A 22,609-nucleotide genomic window follows, 5' to 3' on the forward strand; every position below is an offset into this window, starting at 1 on the left:
GTAGAGAATCTTCCCAAGAACCCCGTGGTGGTTCCTAATCGTCAATCCAGGCTTTAATGGAACGATAATCTTAGTGAGAAGGGGAAGGGTTCGTGCGTTTGAGAGAGAGAGAGAGAGAGAGAGAGAGGGTTTTGATTTTAATTTCATAAATGGCTCATATGATTTTATAGTTTTTAGTACTACCGAGAAAATCATCGCCAATTTTCTTGGATTCCTAGAAAATTATCGCCTGTTTTCTATTTAACTAGCCTAGAAATTACCATTTATCTGTTATTCACCCGTGGTAGAAACCCCAAACCGTCACCGGTTTTCTTCCCCCTTCAAAAAACCGTCACTGGTTTTCTCCTCCTCCGGCCAAAATTCCACTTTTCTCCTATTTTCTTTTATTTATTATATTTCCATATCTCTACATGAATGCCCTACTCTAGTCGACGAGTGGCCTTCTCTTTCTCGTCGACGAGTGTCTAGGCTACAAGGAAGAATTTAAATTTTGAATTGGAATGTTGTGACGGTTGAGGATTCAGAGGAAAACCTCTAAGGGGTTATTAAATATGTCTTTATGGGCATATTTTAGATAGAGAGAGGGTGAGAGAAGGAGAGAAGATCATTGTATACCATTGTAGTGTGTATCTTTAATTTTCATAGTGAAACTCTTGCCCGATTGCTCCCGTGGATGTAGGTTTTGCCGAATCACGTAATTCCTAGTGTTGTTATTCTCATTATCGGTTTATTTATATTGTTATGGTAGTGGAAGTATTATGTATGCACCATTTAAATTGTTGCAAGTGTATGTTTGATTCTTTTACAATAATATTGTAATTCCGTTGTGCATTGTTTGAAGAGACATTATTTCACAACAAGGGGGGAATGTCATTCATCCCACAATCTCCTCCCGATCAAAGCATCACTTGGGAATGTAGCTGTCACCCAAGTCACCATGGAGCTGAATTTCTTATCACCCAAGTGACACAATAATCAGAAGTAACGATCTAGGCGATAAAATCCATGTAGCCATCAAGTAACGTTGATTGCCTAGTCATTAGCCAAAAGTTGCCTAGTCATTAGTGACGGGGCAAATAAGCATTAGGCAAACGGGTCAACTATAATAAATTGAACCTTTAATATTATGGAATGGTCCCAATTTATTATTAGATTTTAATGTTTTAGAAACCATTGGGTTTTTAATATTTAGAAACCATAATCCGCCACCTCTTAACAATCAATGGGGCCGACAGAGTCAAATCGGATGCAATCTCAGTGCGCCCAAGGACAGAGTCCTCAGTACGCATTCCCTTCTTGGTGATCTTGTGGTTGTACTGATCTTGAAATTGCATATACCTTGAGTTTGGATTGAGTTTTGTTTCAACACATAATAATTACTCTATTTTTTGTTTCAACACATAACAGTACTGCATAGAGATGAAGTTGAAAGAGAAAGAAAAGAAATATGTTTGTTCCTCAGCTCAATCACCTTGCAAACTGGTGGCAGCAGTGCTTAGCATTCCAAGAAATTGTAAATTCTTTGGCTTCATCACCTTGCAAACTGGTGGCAGCAACAGGGCTTTGCACTCCAAGAAATAAAAGTTCTATCTGCATTTGCTAAAAATAGAAAGGCTTGACAACCTAGTGTAGTATGGTAGAACATGGTAAACATAAAGTAAGAGTTTAATTTATTCACAATTTACTAAATTCTTCCTATTAATATTGTCTGTTCAATTTCATTTATACCTAATTCATCTACATGAAATATCAGAAACCTACTAATATTGTCTGTTCAATTTCATTTATACCTAATTCATCATCAAACAAATATGCTATGCTTTCTTCTTCCTCTTCTTCTTCTTCTTCTTCTTCTTCTTCTTCCTCCTCCCAGCTTGTAACCTGCAAGATGTTAAGAAACAAAACATGGACTTTTGATGCATTTGATTTTAAAAACAATAAGAAATATCAGCGAATTGAATCAACAACAAAATTTCACAGTAAATCCACATTAACAAAACTTTTTACCCCAACATCCAAAAAAATTCTTAAAATCGGCGCGCCAAGAAATAGACAACCAAAGAACGTCTTCACAACATTTGATGAGATAAAATGAAGAGGAAGGGAAAGAATTTTCAGACAACCTAATGCGATGCTCTTCAATTTCGTCGAGACAAAAGAATTCACCGACTGTATACAGAATCAACCACTCCTTCGCGTGTTTAACCGTGAGGAAACCCTAATTATTTTCGCAGGAAGTACTTCGCCTTCGTTTTCAGTTCATGGTTCAATGGAGTCCCCCTGCCTCTCTTCCTTAGGATCCGCGCTCTCCGAAGCCACCTTATCCAGGAGGTCCCCAAGCTTTCTAGCAACCCCAGGCGTTGCATCTCCGCCATCCATTCCGCAGTCATCGTCATCGATGAGGGTTGTGAATCGCCGCCTCTTCACCACGATCGGGGCCGGCGGAGTAAAATCGGATGTGGCAATCGCACTGCGCCAGGAGCCACGGGGAATTGAGTCCTCGACGGTACGCGTTCCTTTCTTGGTGATCTTGCGGCCGGGCGGATCTTGGAGGGGATGACGCGTGAAGCTGAGGCCGGCCATGGAAGAGAGCAAGGGGCCCAAGACGGACTGCGGCGAGTCGACGCGACGGCGGATGAGTGCGTCGCCGTCGTTGCCGTGGCAGTCGTGGAGGCGGGAACAGTGGATGCTGCTGGCGGAGAAGTCGCCCATGGCACCTCTCTTCAATCTCTCTCTCTCTCTCTCTCTCTCTCGCTCGCTCTCGCTCTGGGTGGCTGCTCTCCAGGAATAACCGCTGAGGCAGGGGGTTCTGAATTCTGAGGAGCTGCTTTTACAAGCTTAAAATGTTAGAAGTTGGGACCGTTGAGAAGTTGGGACCGACTTGAAATTTTAAAAATATCTCCGGTCTTGAAGTTCAAATTTATTAGGTTGTGTTTAGATTGAAATTAAAATTAAAATTTATTACAATTAAAAATAGAATTGAAAATAAAATGTATCATAATATTCTGTATTTATATAATTCTAGTTAGTATAAAAAATTTATTCAGTTAATTTAATATGAAATAATAACATTATATGTATAATTGTTATATAATATAATTTTATTAAGCTATAAAATAAATAATCTTTTACAATAAAATCATTTTGATAATCATGCACTTGATTATAGTTTGCTTGTTATATTTTATCATATTATTATTATTATTATTATTATTATTATTATTATTATTATTATCTTATGTTTTATAAATATTATGTTTTAGTATATAATTTATTAAATGTAAATAAAAATCTCATATATTATAAAACTATAACATAAGTTATTATTTAATATAAAATAATAATGTAATAAAAAACCAACCATAGCATTATATTTTATTGCAAATAATAATTATTTTTAATTTCTTATGATATTATTATTCAAATTTACTATTATATATTTATATTAAAGATGTTAATAATATTAGTTTTATCTTATTTTAAGTTATACACAGTAATATAATAAATAAGTAATCGTAACACAATTACATCATAGTATTTTATAATTTAATATTATTCTATTACTTTTTATGTATTATAATATCATTATATATGACTTAAATACTAATAATAATGTTTATTTATTGTTATTGATGTCATAATATTAATATTATTTTTTAGATTTATACAATATTATATTATCTATAGTATTGTATTAATATTATTTTTTATATTTATATAATATATATTTTATTACATTATATATATATATATATAATATTACATTATAATATATATATGCCTATGTATATTTAATATACAATATTATTATATTTTTTATATGCTATATCATTATTAAATTTTTTTATTATATATTTATAATTGATAATAATAGTTAATATTTTTACTTTATTTTATTTTATTTTTAAGATTATAAATAATCGCATAATAAATCAACAATAATACCAGAAGCATATCATAATATTTTAACATGTAATATTGTTTAATTAATTTATTTATATATATATTAATAATGTTGATATACCCTAAAAAATATCCTCATTAATAGGGAGACCTCAAGTTAACTCGCTCATTATAACAATTTCCATAAATATGCGAGAAGTCCAAAGTGCCCATTAATAGGGCAGTTACCAAGTCACCCGAGTCAATGCTCTTAAAGGATAGAGTGATTTATGCCCGCCTACACAATAATGCACTCATAAATGTTGTATCACCACAAGGTCAAACTCTCCCACTATAAAAGGGGGTTCCGAGAAGAGGTAAGGGCATCTCATTCCAACATATTCTTTACTATTGCACAAAATCTCTTGATAAAATCCTTTATTGAGGCATCGGAGTGATCCCCTGGAGTACACCCCGAGTCCTCCAAGTCGTTCATTATTTCTCTTTTTTCAGGTGGTTATAATCGAAGAACCTCTCCAATGATCGTTCAATTTTGTTTAGCAACAGTTAGCACCATTTGTGGGAACTTTCTTAAGAGGTTTTTTCTTTTTTCGATCTTTGAATCATTATCATGTTCAATAATTCGAAGTCAAAGCTTGCCATGAGTGATCGGTCACCCAATCCATACACTCTACGCCAGACAACCATTCTAGCATAACAAGAGGTGAGTTCTTTGCTTTCCAGAGAAGGATGGAAGACATGGCGGCTTCCCAAAAGAAGATGGAGGAGATATTCAATATGACCCTACATCAAAAGGATCATAAAGAACTTGTTCCCTACCATAAGCAAGTCGATCTTGAGTCACATGAAAAAGTTGCAAACCCGCAGAAGATCGATGAAAAGGACCATCCGATAAAGAAGGTGGAAGACACAAATAGTGTAGGAATTAACGAGCAGCGATCAAATGAACTGGAGGAAAGGACTAAGAATATTGATGAACTAGAAAAATATAAAGAAAGAGGCTCACACCAACCTATCCTTCGGGGATTCCTCGCTGATATCTTCAGACCTGCCCTTCGCTAGAGAAGTAATAAGTGTTTCAACACCATACTCTATTTGAGATGCATGGTTGCACTATCTATACTGTATAGCTATGGTACCGTGTTCTGTAAACTTCTTTGTTCCATCAGGGTGTGGTACTATATAATACTATTTCTATATGATATCTATCTGTTTTACCATGATTCTGTAATTATCTGTATTAACCATGATTCTATAATTTCTCTGTATTAACCCTGACGCTATAATAACTGTAAATGTTTATAATCTGTATTTCGGTATGTCATGATTCTAAGCTCTGTATATCATGGTTCTGTAAAACTCTGTATAATCATGGTTCTATAAAATACTTTATAATCATGATTCTGTGAAATGTTGTATAATAATGATTTTGTAAAATGTTGTATAATCATGATTCTATAAAATGTTGTATAATCATGATTCTGTAAAATACTGTATAAATTGTATAACGTAATTCTGTAAAAAAAAAAAAAAAAGCTACATAATCATAATTCTGTAATTCTGTATAAAATTCTGTAATATTCCAGTATTACTCATGCCACATAGCTAAATAAAACTCATTAAACATAATCTGTGATACTATATAATTTTCATGCTCTGATCTGTTCAAAAATCACACTCTGTAACTCTTAATCAAATACTATGCCTCACTGATAAAATTTCTAATTTAACTGGTATAACATATTTCCCTTACCTGACCAACTGAATTTTATTTTCTGTTTTTCTATCTCACGCTTGCGACGTTTATAATTTCAATGCCCTGAAATTATATAAATGAATTCTTCCCAGTCAATCCATTGAGTTCTCGAAATAACTACCATATTCATATTTTCCCGTACCTGCATATTTCAGTTTATCTACTGAATATCAACCAGACATTATCATTTTTACCTTATTTCCTAGGAAAACACCTATCGAAACTCTAACTCATGCCTGCAACTTTTACACCATAACCCTGTATTTCACAAAATTCCAATTCCTTAGTTAACCCCAGAACTCTATTCATATTCACATTTCTAGGCCTATACGTCCAACAATTCAAATAAAAAGCCCATAAACACTCAAATAACACCCTTACCTCAGTTTTGGGATGGTGCCCCAAAACCCCAAACTAAAATTCCGCTCCACCTACGTTGTAGAGAATCTTCCCAAGAACCCCGTGGTGGTTCCTAATCGTCAATCCGGGCTTTAATGGAATGATATTCTTAGTGAGAAGGGGAAGGGTTCGTGGGTTTTAGAGAGAGAGAGAGAGAGGGTTTTGATTTTATTTCATAAATGGCTCGTATGATTTTATAGTTTTCAGTACTGCCGAGAAAATCGTCGCCGATTTTCTTGGATTCCCAGAAAATTATCGCCAGTTTTCTATTTAACTAGCCTAGAAATTACCATTTATCTGTTACTGACCCGTGGTAGAAACCTCAAATCGTCACCGGTTTTCTTCCCCCTTCAAAAAACCGTCACTCGTTTTCTCCTCCTCCGGCCAAAATTCCACTTTTCTCCTATTTTCTTTTATTTATTATATTTCCATATCTCTACATGAATGCCCTACTCTAGTCGACGAGTGGCCTCCTCTTTCTCGTCAACGAGTGTTCTGGGCTACAAGGAAGAATTTAAATTTTGAATTGGAATGTTGTGACGGTTGAGGATTCAGAGGAAAACCTCTAAGGGGTTATTAAATATGTCTTTCTGGGCATATTTTAGATAGAGAGAGGGTGAGAGAAGGAGAGAAGATCATTGTATACCATTGTAGTGTGTATCTTTAATTTTCATAGTGAAACTCTTGCCCGATTGCTCCCGTGGATGTAGGTTTTGCCGAATCACGTAATTCCTAGTGTTGTTATTCTTATTATCGGTTTATTTATATTGTTATGGTAGTGGAAGTATTATGTATGCACCATTTAAATTGTTGCAAGTGTATGTTTGATTCTTTTACAATAATATTGTAATTCCGTTGTGCATTGTTTGAAGAGACATTATTTCACAACAAGGGGGGAATGTCATTCATTCCACAATCTCCTCTCAATCAAAGCATCATTTGGGAATGTAGCAGTCGCCCAAGTCACCATGGAGTTGAATTTCTTATCACCCAAGTGACACAAGAATCAGAAGTAACGATCTAGGCGATAAAATCCATGTAGCCATCAAGTAACGTTGATCGCCTAGTCATTAGGCAAAAGTTGCCTAGTCATTAGTGACGGGGCAAATAAGCATTAGGCAAACGGGTCAACTATAATAAATTGAACCTTTAATATTATGGAATGGTCCCAATTTATTATTAGATTTTAATGTTTTAGAAACCATTGGGTTTTTAATATTTAGAAACAGATCGAATTTATGATTAGGATTTATGGCTTCAACTTATGATTTTAATATCGGAATTGATACCGGTTTGGCCTCAAATGGGTATAAATAGGTGTAAAACCTGCCTAATTGTAAGCATATCTCAATCAATAATGCAACACGCATAATGCAATAATCCAATGCTAGAATAGGTCTAGTGCCTTTTATTCCCCATATCTTTTTATCTTTTGTCTCATTCAATCTTTAATCTATCCCCGTTTATCTCCTCTCCCCCACCCCCCCACTTCTAATCTAAATCCTTTCACCTTCCTATCCTTCTCCCTCCTATAATTTTGCGAATTGCATAATTCCCATTATCCTTATCCTTGCACCTCTGACAAGGGTTAGCATAACAATTCCATTCACAACCCATTCACCATCTCCCCATCTCAATACATAACTTCTCTTAAAAGGTGCTTGGTTTTTTATTTGACGGGTGCTAGTGTCCAAACCATTTTGATAAAAAAAAATTATGGAATAATAACCCATGTTAATGAATTTGTAGAAGTTTTTCTGAAACCACAATTATACAATATTTCCAAATCAAGATTTGAAATTGAATGTATAAAACAATTAGACCTTTTTGATTTTGTTTTACAAGTTTCAAGTCCACTTATAGGAATATAGTCCCACTAGGTATCAAAATCATTATTAACTCTATTGACTAAACCAAATCTTTCAGTATAAAATTGCTCCATCCATGTTAAAGTAGATTAAAATTATCTAAAATATTTTTTTTTTTGTGGAGGTCTGCACTAGTAGCATGGACGAAATTTTTGAAGAACCAACTAAAAATTTTTAGCATAGCTAACAACAAAAATTAGGAGAAAACATATGCTTTTGTGGTGGTCTGCACTAGTCGCATGGATAAAAATTTAGTAGAATGAAGTTATCTAACATCTTCTTTGTGCCATTTGATGTTCCTATGATAAAATGAGAATTACAAAATCACATTAGAACTCAAAAAAGAAAAAATCCAAAACAAGTACTGCTATGGAGAAAACCTCATGCAAATATTGGACAACAAAGGAAGGTGCTAAGCTTAACCAAAATTCAAGAGACATATTACAATACTAACAAGGACAACCAACAAAGCAGATACATTCCACTAAAGTTCAAATTCAAAAACTTTATCAATTCTAATTACAGAGGTTAAGAGAACCTTTGGCAACATTAATAAATAACAATTTAACATAGCATTTTTAGCTTGCACACGAGTACAAAAAGAGGATGGCATAGATCAACACATGTAGAAATGAGAGGAGGGGGGGTTAGAGAGGTCAAATTAGAAATGAACTCAAAAATTAGAACACCAACATCAACAATTATGTCATCTAGAAAAATAGTCATCTGATCTAGAACGAAAACAATCAAAAAATGGAACTAAAAGGAGAAGTCGCATTTTTAAATCTTCAAAACTTGAGTTGGTTGCATTAATCACATTCATCTAGCAAGACATTGTTACTCATTATAAGATCTTTGGATATTTAGTCTGCAGCTCTCTAAATAACTATTGGAAAGGATAAGAAAGAAATATGCTCAATTCTCTTCCCTGTTAAGAGCAGCATTCAAGATTGAAAAAACCAAATTTCCCGACTCCAATCCATGTTCTTCAAAAATCCAAGATTTCATTTAAATTCTCATGCAAGAAACTTGCATTCGCATGGAATCTATGGATCCAGTCTTGCGCCTCTACTTCAACTATGATAGTGTAGAGGAAATGTGAAGAGCTTCAGCAAGGAATAGACTACATTTGCCCAAATGCTTTATCATCATAAATGACTATCCTTCCCTAAAATTGCTTTCCTCAGAGAGTTGTCAAATGCAATATCTAAAGCGTTTTTTCTTGCTAAACTATTTTCTTATAGCTCACTTGCCTAAGGATTCAACCACACTTAGCCTCAACCAATGCCTCGACTACTTTCATTTGCAATTCCAAACATCCTTGAATGGGTTAGTCAAATTGATTTAGTTGATCAATAGGCTACCAATTTTTCACACCTTTAAAGTCAAATTGATTCAATTCATTTCATGATGACAGTATAGCTCAAACCTCAGCAGCACACAAAATGTGGCTGGCTTTGGGTTCCCCAACTCAAGTTTAATCGTAGAAAAAAGATCAGGGAAATAGTTTCCTATATCGACAATTCCTCATTCCAAAGTTCTTTTTAAATAGCAATTGGCCATCTTGCTCACATAACCAGCAGCTCAGATGGATCGCACCATCCAAATGACCAAGCTAAATAATCCTCTCCTTACCAAGATACAAACATAACCCTATACTTCTTATTCTATTCCTCTATATATTTGAACTGCAAGAAAAGAAATTCCATTCCCAATGCACGCCGCCCATATTTCCATTCCTCTATATAACCAGCAGCTCAAATGGATCCAGGCACTGCCAAGACCAGAGAAAGATGGAGAGGAAAGAGAGAGAGAGAGAGAAAAAATGACAAAATCAGGCCCAATATGAAGACATGCTACTACTTTAGTGCCAAGAAAAAGTGCCTGTTTCTAAGCACCATCACCTTGCAAACCAGCTGCAGCAGTGCATAACATTCCAAAAAACTGCCACGTAAAAACTAACCCAAAAAAAAAAAAAACAGAAGAATTCTACTTGCAGTTGCAAAAAAAAAAAAAATAGGACTCTCGAGTCTTGACAAATTTGTATCCCGTAGCAAGGTAAAACATACAATAAGAAGTTTAATTTACTAATGAACAAAAAATTCTTATCCCAGAGGCACATGAGGGCTGGTTTTAAGTATTTCAACAAGCAGTTCAAAGTTCTATCATCAACAAACAACTACTTAATAATGCATCATCAATGCATTCGCAATTGACATAAAAAAGAATAAGCAAAATCAGCTAGTTGAATCAACCTGAATTTCTCAATGCGTCCAAATGACTTTTTGCCCAAACATCCAAAAAAATTGTTGTAATTTGGGCAGCTACGAGAAACAGACAATCAAAAAGTATCTTACAACTGTCGATGAGATGAAATGGGGAGGAAGGGAAAAAAATTCACAGATGCCTTAACGCCATGCTCTTCTATTCCATGGAGCAAAAAGAATTCACAACCACTCCTTCGTGTGGACAACCCCATTGAAACTCTAATTATTCCAGAGGGAGGACACTCATCTTCATTTTTAGGTCATGGTTATTCAATGGACCCCATTACCTCTCTTTCTTATGCTCGGCGCTCCACTAAGCCACCTGATCCAAGATTCCCCAAGCTTTCTCACGAGGCTCGACTTTGCGTGTATGCTGCCAAACTCGTCATCGTGGTCATGAATGAAGGCCATAATCCGCCACCTCTTAACAATCAATGGGGCCGACAGAGTCAAATCGGATGCAATCTCAGTGCGCCCAAGGACAGAGTCCTCAGTACGCATTCCCTTCTTGGTGATCTTGTGGTTGTACTGATCTTGAAATTGCATATACCTTGAGTTTGGATTGAGTTTTGTTTCAACACATAATAATTACTCTATTTTTTGTTTCAACACATAACAGTACTGCATAGAGATGAAGTTGAAAGAGAAAGAAAAGAAATATGTTTGTTCCTCAGCTCAATCACCTTGCAAACTGGTGGCAGCAGTGCTTAGCATTCCAAGAAATTGTAAATTCTTTGGCTTCATCACCTTGCAAACTGGTGGCAGCAACAGGGCTTTGCACTCCAAGAAATAAAAGTTCTATCTGCATTTGCTAAAAATAGAAAGTCTTGACAACCTAGTGTAGTATGGTAGAACATGGTAAACATAAAGTAAGAGTTTAATTTATTCACAATTTACTAAATTCTTCCTATTAATATTGTCTGTTCAATTTCATTTATACCTAATTCATCTACATGAAATATCAGAAACCTACTAATATTGTCTGTTCAATTTCATTTATACCTAATTCATCATCAAACAAATATGCTATGCTTTCTTCTTCCTCTTCTTCTTCTTCTTCTTCTTCTTCCTCCTCCTCCCAGCTTGTAACCTGCAAGATGTTAAGAAACAAAACATGGACTTTTGATGCATTTGATTTTAAAAACAATAAGAAAAATCAGCGAATTGAATCAACAACAAAATTTCACAGTAAATCCACATTAACAAAACTTTTTACCCCAACATCCAAAAAAATTCTTAAAATCGGCGCGCCAAGACATAGACAACCAAAGAACGTCTTCACAACATTTGATGAGATAAAATGAAGAGGAAGGGAAAGAATTTTCAGACAACCTAATGCGATGCTCTTCAATTTCGTCGAGACAAAAGAATTCACCGACTGTATACAGAATCAACCACTCCTTCGCGTGTTTAACCGTGAGGAAACCCTAATTATTTTCGCAGGAAGTACTTCGCCTTCGTTTTCAGTTCATGGTTCAATGGAGTCCCCCTGCCTCTCTTCCTTAGGATCCGCGCTCTCCGAAGCCACCTTATCCAGGAGGTCCCCAAGCTTTCTAGCAACCCCAGGCGTTGCATCTCCGCCATCCATTCCGCAGTCATCGTCATCGATGAGGGTTGTGAATCGCCGCCTCTTCACCACGATCGGGGCCGGCGGAGTAAAATCGGATGTGGCAATCGCACTGCGCCAGGAGCCACGGGGAATTGAGTCCTCGACGGTACGCGTTCCTTTCTTGGTGATCTTGCGGCCGGGCGGATCTTGGAGGGGATGACGCGTGAAGCTGAGGCCGGCCATGGAAGAGAGCAAGGGGCCCAAGACGGACTGCGGCGAGTCGACGCGACGGCGGATGAGTGCGTCGCCGTCGTTGCCGTGGCAGTCGTGGAGGCGGGAACAGTGGATGCTGCTGGCGGAGAAGTCGCCCATGGCACCTCTCTTCAATCTCTCTCTCTCTCTCTCTCTCTCGCTCGCTCTCGCTCTGGGTGGCTGCTCTCCAGGAATAACCGCTGAGGCAGGGGGTTCTGAATTCTGAGGAGCTGCTTTTACAAGCTTAAAATGTTAGAAGTTGGGACCGTTGAGAAGTTGGGACCGACTTGAAATTTTAAAAATATCTCGGTCTCGAAGTTCAAATTTATTAGGTTGTGTTTAGATTGAAATTAAAATTAAAATTTATTACAATTAAAAATAGAATTGAAAATAAAATGTATCATAATATTCGGTATTTATATAAGTCTAGTTAGTATAAAAAATTTATTCAGTTAATTTAATATGAAATAATAACATTATAGGTATAATTGTTATATAATATAATTTTATTAAGCTATAAAATAAATAATCTTTTACAATAAAATCATTTTGATAATCATGCACTTGATTATAGTTTGCTTGTTATATTTTATCATATTATTATTATTATTATTATCTTATGTTTTATAAATATTATGTTTTAGTATATAATTTATTAAATGTAAATAAAAATCTCATATATTATAAAACTATAACATAAGTTATTATTTAATATAAAATAATAATGTAATAAAAAACCAACCATAGCATTATATTTTATTGCAAATAATAATTATTTTTAATTTCTTATGATATAATTATTCAAATTTACTATTATATATTTATATTAAAGATGTTAATAATATTAGTTTTATCTTATTTTAAGTTATACACAGTAATATAATAAATAAGTAATCGTAACACAATTACATCATAGTATTTTATAATTTAATATTATTCTATTACTTTTTATGTATTATAATATCATTATATATGACTTAAATACTAATAATAATGTTTAACATATTTTATATTATAATATATAGTATATTATTATATATTTATTGTTATTGATGCAATAATATTAATATTATTTTTTATATTTATTTAATATATATTTTATTACATTATATATATATATATATATATATAATATTACATTATAATATATATGTGCCTATGTATATTTAATATACAATATTATTATATTTTTTATATGCTATATCATTATTAAATTTTTTTATTATATATAATTAAATAATAGCATAATAAGTCAACAATAATACCAGAAGCATATCATAATATTTTAACATGTAATATTGTTTAATTAATTTATATATATATATATATATATTAATAATGTTGATATATCCTAAAAAATATCCTCATTAATAGGGAGAGCTCAAGTTGACTCGCTCATTATAACAATTTCCATAAATATGCGAGAAGTCCAAAGCGCCTATTGATGGGGCAGTTACCAAGTCACCCGAGTCAATGCTCTTAAAGGATAGAGCGATTTATGCCCTCCTGCACAATAATACACTCATAAATGTTGTATTACCACAAGGTCAAACTCTACCACTATAAAAGAGGGCTCCAAGAAGAGGTAAGGGCATCTCATTCCAACATTATTTACTGTTGCACAAAATCTCTTGATAAAATCTCTTACTAAGGTATCAGAGTGATCCCTTGGAGTACACCCCGAGTCCTCCAAGCCGTTCATTATTTCTCTCTTTTCAGGTGGTCGTAATTGAAGAACATCTCCAAAGATTGTTCAATTTTGTTCAACAACAGTTGGCGCCATCTGTGGGAACTTTCTTAAAAGGTTTTTTCTTTTTTCGATCTTTGAATCATGACCATGTCCAATAATTCGAAGTCAAAACCTATCATGAGTGATCAGTCGCCCCAATCCATACACTCTACGCCAGGCAACCATTCCAGCATAATGAGAGGTGAGTTCTTTGCTTTCCAGAGAAGGATGGAAGACATGGCGGCTTCCCAGAAGAAGATGGAGGAGATGTTCAATGCAACCCTACATCAAAAGGATCATAAAAGAACTTGTTTTCTACCATAAGCAAGTCGATCCTGAGTCACACGAAAAAGCTGCAAACCCATAGGAGATCGATGAAAAGGATGATCCCATAAAGAAGGTGGAAGACGCAAATAGTGTAGGAATCAATGAGCAGCGATCAAATGAACCGGAGGAAATGATTAAGAATATTGATGAACTAGAAAAGATAAAGAAAAAGGCTCGCACCAACCTATCCTTCGGGGATTCCTCACTGAAGTCTTCAGACCTGCCCATTGCTAGAGAAGTAATGAGTGTTTCTCTGCCTAGTAAGTTCAAAGTTTTGAACCACGCAATTAATATATGCTGAAAAGTAAAGAGAGTAAGGAAGGAGAGTAACACCACGTTTTTTACGAGGTTCAGCAGGGTCTCGTCGACGAACGCAGCTCTTGTCGACGAAATTCCTTCATGGCCTCATCGACGAAGACATGTGACTAAGCAATCTATATAAGGCTAGGATCACCCTTTCTGCGAGAAAATTCTCTTCTCTCAGCTCTCTCTCTCTCTCTCTCTCTCTCTCTCTCCTGTACGGCTCCCCTCCCCTTCTTTCTAGAAATCCGAGCTAGTTCTTCGCCGGTTCGACGATCCGAAGCTATCACACTACTCTTGAGAAGTTTCTCTTCATTTCTGCTAAAGTAGATTGTTGGTAGGGCCAACTTTGATATCATCCCATATTTAGGGTAAGTTGGTTATCTTAGGCTTTTTAATGAATATTTGGTATTTCTGGAGTTGTAGAAAAGTAGTATTTGGAGAAATACTGAAGTTCTGTTAGGGGAAATATTGTTTTCAGGGTGTTGAGCTGGGAGCTCTATGGGTGTAGGACTAACTATTTTTAGGGTCTTCCAGTAGACAGGTAAAGGAATAAACTAAAGCAATATTTTTCATACAAATTATTCATTATTTATCAGTAAGTAATTTTAGAAAATATGCGTATAATATGATTATGTTTGGGAAATACTGTTGTTGAACAGGAAATACAGTTTTAGAATATTTAATAAAAAATGTGTTCAGTTCAGATATTCAGTTTGATATTATTTAAACTGTGGCATGAATATTATTTTTACAGATAACATGTTATATCAAATTTTTAGTAAATATATATTTGCAGCAATTTTCAAAAGAACCATAAATATTACAGGAAATTATGATTTCAATATTTCATGATAAATAGTACAAATAATCAACTCAGTATGTTATGATATGTACAACACAAGGTCGTGATTGATAGCTGGGGCAAGGCCGTAATTATGTACGTCATTCGGTGCAAGGCCGTGTTTATTACGATATGTCAAAACTCATAGAAATGCTATCAATCTAGTTTCATGTTAAACCAATATATGTAAATGTATTATACGTTATCAGAACCCAGATGATAGTTTAGATCAGTATTCAGGGTTCGGTATCGTAACTATTTAGTTCAGTTCAGACTTGTGCTACCACCCCTACCAGTAGAGGGGGTGGGAGATGGATAGTCGATGTGGCTTCAGTGTAGTGTTGTAGACGTCCCCCTGGCAGTCCGAACCAAGGTAGGGCAGGCTCATCATACTTACAAACATATTTGACTTGGTAGTAGTCGGCCAGCCATTGTCAAGTCTCGCCTTCGGGCTACACAACCCATCATGGGGGGTAATATATGACATTAACTAGCTATCCATATTGGGTATATTTCAGTACTATCAGATATAGTAGACGATTTTATAATAACATAATATCAGTATGGTTTAATATGCTTATGTTTATATATCCATTACTCAGTTATTATATTACCAATTTTGTAATAACTCGGAAAAAAAATTAATTAATTAATTAATTAGTTAAACACTATTAAATTAATGTATTAAATAAACAAATAAAAAGAAATAGTATGAAAAAAAAAGTAATTATTAATTAATTAATGAATTAAGTAAATCTTAGTAAATTAAATAAACAAATAAAAATAAATAGTAAAAAAAATGGAATAAAGATATATATAAGCTAATGTATATATATATATATATATATATATATATATATATATATATAAAACTTAAGTTAAAGTAAGTAAGTAAAAAAAAGGAGAAAAAAAAAAACAAAAACAAGATACAGAAGCTTGCTGAAGCTTCTTCTGCAGATGGAAATTGCAGAGAGCTTCAGCTCTCTCTCGTCGTCTCGCCTCTCCATCTCGGCCTCTCCCTCTCCCCTCATTTCTTGACGAATACTCAACCGATCAGAAAACGGATGGTGCCATTGGGTTCCTAGCTCCGCCACCAACATTTCTGCTGGGGCAGATTTATCGTGTCGACTTTAGGCCCTATTTCTGAGGAAAGGTATATTTTTCCTAATTTCTTAATTTATGATAAAATTTGCTGTTGAATCGACGATCAGGCACCACCACGGGGTCCTAATCATCGTTGTCGTCATTTTGACGTAGGTAATTTTTCAATTGGGGTTTTCTAGGCCCTACTCCAAAGCGAGAGTGGGATTTGGGAATTTGGCAATTTTGCTAAATTTAAGGGTATATTTATTTAGGAATTATGGCCCTAGAAAGTATTAAATTAATATTTTATTCATGAATAATTTATTAGAACTAGGAATTTAATTTCAGGGTCCGGGTGAGCGCCGCAGGTATTTTTCGGAGTCCCTATTGGCGTAGTTCAAGAAATCAGGTAAGGGGAAAAATATATATTAAATCAGAATTTTTACGAATTTAATGAAAAAATAAATTGTGTTATATGTACGTGTATATGTTTCGGTATGGGTAAAATGCCAACTGTTTAAATTAAATTTCTTTCGAATTTAGGGTTGTTTATTAGATATATATATATGCGAAAATGAACTGATGAAAGTGGAAAAATATTTTCAGGATAATTAAGTAAGAAATGAAAGGTATTTTCAGTATATAAATACTAAATGTTGGTTGGCTTATTTTACAGGCAGTGTATGAATTTTATTACTAAATTGTGTGGCATGAGAATCTGTGCAAATTATATGTTAAATGTATGAGATGCAGGCTAAGTAAGTAAAACAATGAGAATAAAATATGATATGGACAATGTTGCCTGTGTATGTTAAATGCAACCATGTAAATGTAAGACAGCTGAAAGAGAGCCATGTTAGCAAATTTAGAACACTTTTGTGTAGACTAACTGATGACAGTTAAAAGGAGCTGTGTTAGCAGAATTAGCACGTTTCTACGTAAACTAACTGATGATGGCTAAAGACCAGCTGTAGTACGAAGTAATGAAATGAAATGTTATGCAATGAAATGATGATGAAATGGCAATGAAATGAAATGATAAATGTAAATGATGTAAATAGGAAAGAGCCACTTAAAGTGAAACGAAATGCAAAGTTAAGTTATGAACAGGAATGAATGTGCATGAATGTATAATGACAGAAAAGAATGATGTATTATGATAATAGAAGTATGTATGTACGTAGAACATGTTACGATTGGGCGAGGCGTACCTTTCGCCTGAGGGCTTGCTGAGTAAGGCAAGTGCACTAGTAGCTTCAGATGTGGCAGTAGCTGCATAACGCACTAGGGCAAAGGGAATCTACTTGTATGGGCGGGTAGAATTCCCAATCCTTAAGGCCTTTGCCGGTAAACTATTGTTGAATGCGTGAGTACGAGATCAATCTAACACTTGAGGGCTTACTGAGTAAGGTGAGTGCTCTGGTATGCTTAAATTGTGACCTTCGGGTTGCTAAATGTATTAGAGCATAAAGGTGCTACTTGTTTGGGCGGGTAATCACCCCTATCCTCGAGTAATCTCGTGGGTTAAACATTTGCATGTGTTTGTTTTGGACCTGAAAATGACTTTCAGTATTATGTTAATGATTTGCAAATATTATAAAATGATATGTATAATCTCATGATGGCCACACGCTGAGTTTAATATATTGTCTCTTCCCTTACTGAGATGTGTCTCACCCGAATATGAATTCATTTTTTTTCAGGATTTCTCAGGATCGAGCTTGAGTGCTCGAGATTTTATAACATTTTTGGAAGATATAAGAAAAATGGTATATCTTTATGTTAATTTTAATATGTATATTTTATGTTTTATAATTTATGTTTTAAGTCAGTTATGAAAGGATAGTTGTGAAACATACTGGTTTTAGTGAATAATGGTTTGGAGACATGCATTTACTGGTGGATGATTAATTTATTATGGTTGGTAATTAGAATTAGTAAACTCTGGTATTATGTTATATGGAGATTATGATCATGTTTTTCGCTGCGTATGCTATGGAATATGATTTATGAGGATATGATCAAGTATAATGCACCAGACCCGGGTTGAAGGGTTTGGGGCGTTACAGATGGTATCAGGGATTTTATCAAGTATAACGCACCGGACCCGGGTTTAAGGGTTCGGGGCGTTACAAATTTTTACCAGGCATGTATCATGTACTGTTTATTTGTTATAATTAGGAAATATTCATGTTGTTACACAACTGTATTTAGTTTATTTCCCCTTACTGAGCAGTATCTCACCCAAGCTTAAAAATATTTCAAGAAACCCAGATAGACGGGCGGATCGAGCTCCGCACCATTAGGGGCAGTTTATGCTACCCTGCTAAAAGGGTGAGTTTTGAACTAGAATCAGTTGGTTTTTGATGTATGATCCTAGTTTAATCTTTTAGTGTCTTTGGGGATTGTATATATATATTTATAGAAATATTGTGGATTTGTTATGGATGAATTTTATATTTTCCACTGCTTAGGCATCCGCTGTGTATGACAAGTGTGTCCCTATTACCCACGAATTCGGGTTGACTTCGCTATATCTTCAGTTAATGGTATCAAGATATTTAATGTGATTGATTATGTAGTAAAATAAGTAAGTCGTTACAGACAGAGTACTCAGAATCAGTTGAAGAAGAGTTCCTTGTTTCTAAGGCTGAATTGGAGGTATGGTATAGAAGGGAAGAGATAAGGCTGGCGCAACAAGCAAAGAAGAAATGGTTAACTAATGGTAACCAAAATTCAAAGTTTTTCCATGTGGTGATTGAGCAAAGAAGGCGTAACTTTTGTGTGAATTCATTGGTGCTTCCTAATGGTTCGGTGTTGGAAAATATGCAGATGGTTTATGATGAGGCCGTGAATTATTTTGAGCAATTCTTGGGGCAGAATAGTTCAGTGCAAAGGCCAAATCTCGACAGTATTATCCAATCGGTGGTTTCTGAGGATTTTATAAGATAGCTTAAGGAAGAACCGACTGAGGAGGAGGTATATGCAGTTATTTCTTCTATTTCTATGGATAATAGCTTAGGACCAGATGGTTTTGGGTCTTCTTTCTATCTTACTTGCTGGAAGATTATTAAAAATAATGTGATGGAAGCGGTAAGGGCATTCTTCCAAGGTGATATGTCGTCTCGGTATTTTTGTTCCTCTTATATAGTTCTTATTCCAAAAGTAAAGGATCCTCAGTCTTTTAATAAATTTCGCCCAATAAGCCTTTGTAACGTAATTTATAAAATTTTCTCCAAAATCCTTGTTAGCAAACTATCATTGGTGATGGGTGATTTAATATCTCTTGAGCAAAGTGCTTTTGTGAAAGGGAGGAGTATTTTTGAAAATATAACATTAGCTCAAAAGATGACAAAATTATTACATAGGCAAGTGAGAGGAAGTAATATGATACTAAAACTTGACATAAGCAAAGCGTATGATCGAGTGGAGTGGCAGGTGGTAGATCAGATTTTCCATGCTCTTGGTTTTCTAGATTGTTTTTGTAAGTTGATTCGGAATTGTATTATATTTCATGGTTTTCTATTATGATGCATGACACTTACAAGGGTTTCTTCAAGTCAAAAAGGGGTTTGATGCAGGGGGATCTGTTGTCCCCTTATATTTCATCATTATGGAAGAAGTTCTTTCTAGATTAATTTAAAAAAAAAAAAAAGATGACTGAGAAGCGGATTTTACTTTTTGAGCATCCGAGTGATGCACCTATTATATCGCATTTAATATACGCAGATAATGTTGTTATATTTGCTAATATTGGTAAAATATCGGTTAGATAGTTAATGGAGGTGATCAAGGAATATGAAAGCTGGCTTGGCCAAAGGGAGAATAAAGATAAATTAGCTATTTTTTTTTCTCAAAGAAGTTGGGTTCTCAAAGGAAGGGAGAAATTCTATAAGAAACTGGTTTTATTGAAGGTAAATTTCCTTTTAAGTATTTGGGAGTGCCGATCGTAGATGGTAAATTAAAAAGCTGTCATTTTGACCCTTTAATTCAAAAAATCAGTAAAAAAATTGAGGGCTGGAAAAGTAAAATGTTGTCTAAAGGAGGTCGTCTAACTTTATTGAGACATGTGCTTTCGAGCATGTCACTACATCTGTTAGTTGTTCTAAATGTTTTGAAGCTGGTGATAAAAAAGATACAAGGTATGTTTGTCTCTATTTTTTGGGGATTTAAGGATGGGAAAGAAAAAATGAAATGGAGGGCTTGGAAGAAATTGTGTGTTCCTGTGGAGGAGGGGGGCATAGGAGTAAGGGACATTTCGGAAATGCAACGGTTGCTATTTATAAAGTTTGGTTGGCAGTTATTAACACAAAATTCTTTATAAGCTAGATTTTTTAAAGTTAAATATGTTAAAGGAGGACATATTGCTCTTTGCAAGTCACATGGATCGAATTCTTCTTTTTGGAAGAAAATTCTGCAGTGTATGCTTGAGCTGTTAAGTAAATCTAAGTGGAAGGTTGGAGAAGGAGATGTAACATTGTGGTATGATAAGTTTCTGGATTCGGGACCTTTATTTTCAAAATATCTAGAGGGTGCACATTCATATATCAGATTAAAAGACTTGGTTATTAATAATGTGTGGGATGTGAAAAATTTGCAAAGGATTCTGGGTTTTAATAAAGCGGAAGAAGTGATGGAAAGAGTTGGAAAACTTAGAAACTCTTCGGACATCCTACTATGGCTCTCAGAAAAGAATGGTTGCTTTAATACAAAGTCGTCATGGGATGCTATCAGAGTTAGAGCTTTAAAGTTTGATTTGGCAAAGTGGGTTTGGAATAAATGGTTACTAAAGAAAATTTCTATCTGTATGTGGAAAGCTGCTTTTGAGTGCTTAAGCATTGATGAAAATGTAAGAAGGGTGGGGGTATCACTTGCTTCGGCATGTGATTGTTATGAGATGAGACAATCAAAAGATGTGGAGCATGTTTTGAATAAGAGAGATCTTGCTGCTGATGTATGGAGGAAGGTTTCTATGGAGGTAGGTGTACCTTTCCTTAGGCACCAAAGTTGGAAAGAAAGAGTCCAAATGTGGTTTAATAGGGCTTCCCGATACTCTCAATTGGGAACATTGATGGGTTTGATTCCTTATTTAGTAGTTTGTAGGTTGTGGAGAAGGAGATGTGTGGCTAGAATGGAGGGGAAATTGGAGAGTAGTATAGATGTGTGGTTGTCCATTAAGAATTGGGTGGAGGTTTTGAGTAAAAACATGACAGTTATTGCTCATTTAAATAATGTTCATGTTTGGATATTGCAATATTTGGAAGTGTAGATTGTGAATAAAAAGAATAAAGCTATGCAAGATGTGAGATGGCTAAAACTGAGGCAAAGGAGGTTTAATCTAAATTTGGATAGGAGCCGCTTGGGGAACCTAGTGCCGGCAGGTGGTGGTGGCATCCTTAGAGACTGTACAGGTTCTTTTATTTTTGGTTTTTCAAAATATTTTAGTTCTTGTTCTAATAATGAAGTTGAATTGAGAGCAATGATGGAAGGAATAAAGCTTTGCAAACAATTGGGTCATACAAGTATTGGCATTGAATGTGATTAAAATATTGTAGTAAATTGGATAAGATCTAGTAAATGCTCTTTATGGTATTTGTGGGATTTTTGGGAGCAGCTTATTGATTTATTGGAGGGAGTAGATTTTTCTATATATCATTTGTATAGAGAAGGGAATAAAGTGGCAAATGCTTTAACTCAACAAGGTGTCATGGGGAGGAATAGTTTGTTTACAAATAGTAGTCAACTTCCTAGAGTTATCAAAGGTTTGTATAGATTGGATAAGATAGGTACGACTTATATGAGGTATGTTTAGTTGGTTTTCTTTTGGTATTGGTATAGGTTTGTTTTCTTCTTTTATTTGGTTTGATGCATGAGGTGTTTTGTTGGTTATTACGTAAGCCCCAAGTGTCCTTTTGTTTTCACGGTATTCCTCCGCCATAAGTGAGAGTTATTAATAAACTTACGACCGGGCCGCTATGTGGATGGCTTTCGGCTCTTTGTAAAAAAAAAAAAAAAAAATGCAAGTTTATTTTTAAGGGTTTTAATAGTTCACTTAGGCATCGGGCATGGGTTGTCGTGTGGGGTGGTTTTTTTAAAATCTTGTTAGGATTTATTTTAAAGCTGGTTATTCAGACAGCAACGTGGGCTGTTTTGTGTGGGGCATTTCAAGGGTTTATTGAGGTTTTTATTTAAGGTTACAATTGGATTTTTGTAGACAGCAGCATTAGCTGCTATGTGTGGGGTATTTCTAGGGTTTAAGAAACCACCATTACTCCCTAACATAAATGCCCTTAAATTAATCCATAACCCCATAAACAAAATAATGCTCCCAT

At 34.9% G+C, this 22,609-nt stretch overlaps 2 protein-coding genes across 8 annotated transcripts; both read right to left on the reverse strand.

Moving 5' to 3' along the window:
• Nucleotides 1-1,355: 1,355 nt before the first annotated feature.
• Nucleotides 1,356-2,808, reverse strand: LOC131145148 (uncharacterized). 2 transcript variants are annotated; one of them, XR_009134001.1, is made up of 3 exons: nucleotides 2,124-2,808; nucleotides 1,791-1,881; nucleotides 1,356-1,590 (listed from the first exon to the last, which is right to left on the reverse strand). XR_009134001.1 is itself a non-coding variant. In XM_058094251.1 (2 exons), exon 1 carries the CDS (start codon nucleotides 2,710-2,712, stop codon nucleotides 2,260-2,262), a length of 453 nt encoding a protein of 150 aa, XP_057950234.1. In that variant the 5' UTR covers nucleotides 2,713-2,808; the 3' UTR covers nucleotides 1,356-1,881; nucleotides 2,124-2,259. The 2 variants fall into 2 exon arrangements, 1 of the variants encoding a protein (XP_057950234.1); XM_058094251.1 differs by having other exon boundaries at nucleotides 1,356-1,881.
• Nucleotides 2,809-10,034: 7,226 nt separating this feature from the next.
• Nucleotides 10,035-12,267, reverse strand: LOC131145069 (uncharacterized). Of its 6 annotated transcripts, none has more exons than XR_009133962.1 (4): nucleotides 11,410-12,267; nucleotides 11,196-11,283; nucleotides 10,877-11,028; nucleotides 10,035-10,743 (listed from the first exon to the last, which is right to left on the reverse strand). XR_009133962.1 is itself a non-coding variant. In XM_058094122.1 (2 exons), the coding sequence occupies exon 1, from the start codon at nucleotides 12,112-12,114 to the stop codon at nucleotides 11,662-11,664; it is 453 nt and encodes a 150-aa protein (XP_057950105.1). In that variant the 5' UTR covers nucleotides 12,115-12,257; the 3' UTR covers nucleotides 10,157-11,283; nucleotides 11,410-11,661. The 6 variants fall into 6 exon arrangements, 1 of the variants encoding a protein (XP_057950105.1); XR_009133961.1 differs by having other exon boundaries at nucleotides 10,109-10,743; nucleotides 10,877-10,995; XR_009133963.1 differs by having other exon boundaries at nucleotides 10,109-10,743; nucleotides 10,877-11,004.
• Between the last annotated feature and the right edge of the window lie 10,342 nt (nucleotides 12,268-22,609).

This window comes from Malania oleifera, chromosome 12, assembly GCF_029873635.1.
Source record: "Malania oleifera isolate guangnan ecotype guangnan chromosome 12, ASM2987363v1, whole genome shotgun sequence".
Taxonomy (NCBI): Eukaryota; Viridiplantae; Streptophyta; class Magnoliopsida; order Santalales; family Ximeniaceae; genus Malania; species Malania oleifera.

Excerpts from the sequence above, each read along its gene's own strand:
- LOC131145148 (XM_058094251.1), bottom strand. The coding sequence starts at position 2,712 with ATGGGCGACTTCTCCGCCAGCAGCATCCACTGTTCCCGCCTCCACGAC.
- LOC131145069 (XM_058094122.1), bottom strand. The coding sequence starts at position 12,114 with ATGGGCGACTTCTCCGCCAGCAGCATCCACTGTTCCCGCCTCCACGAC.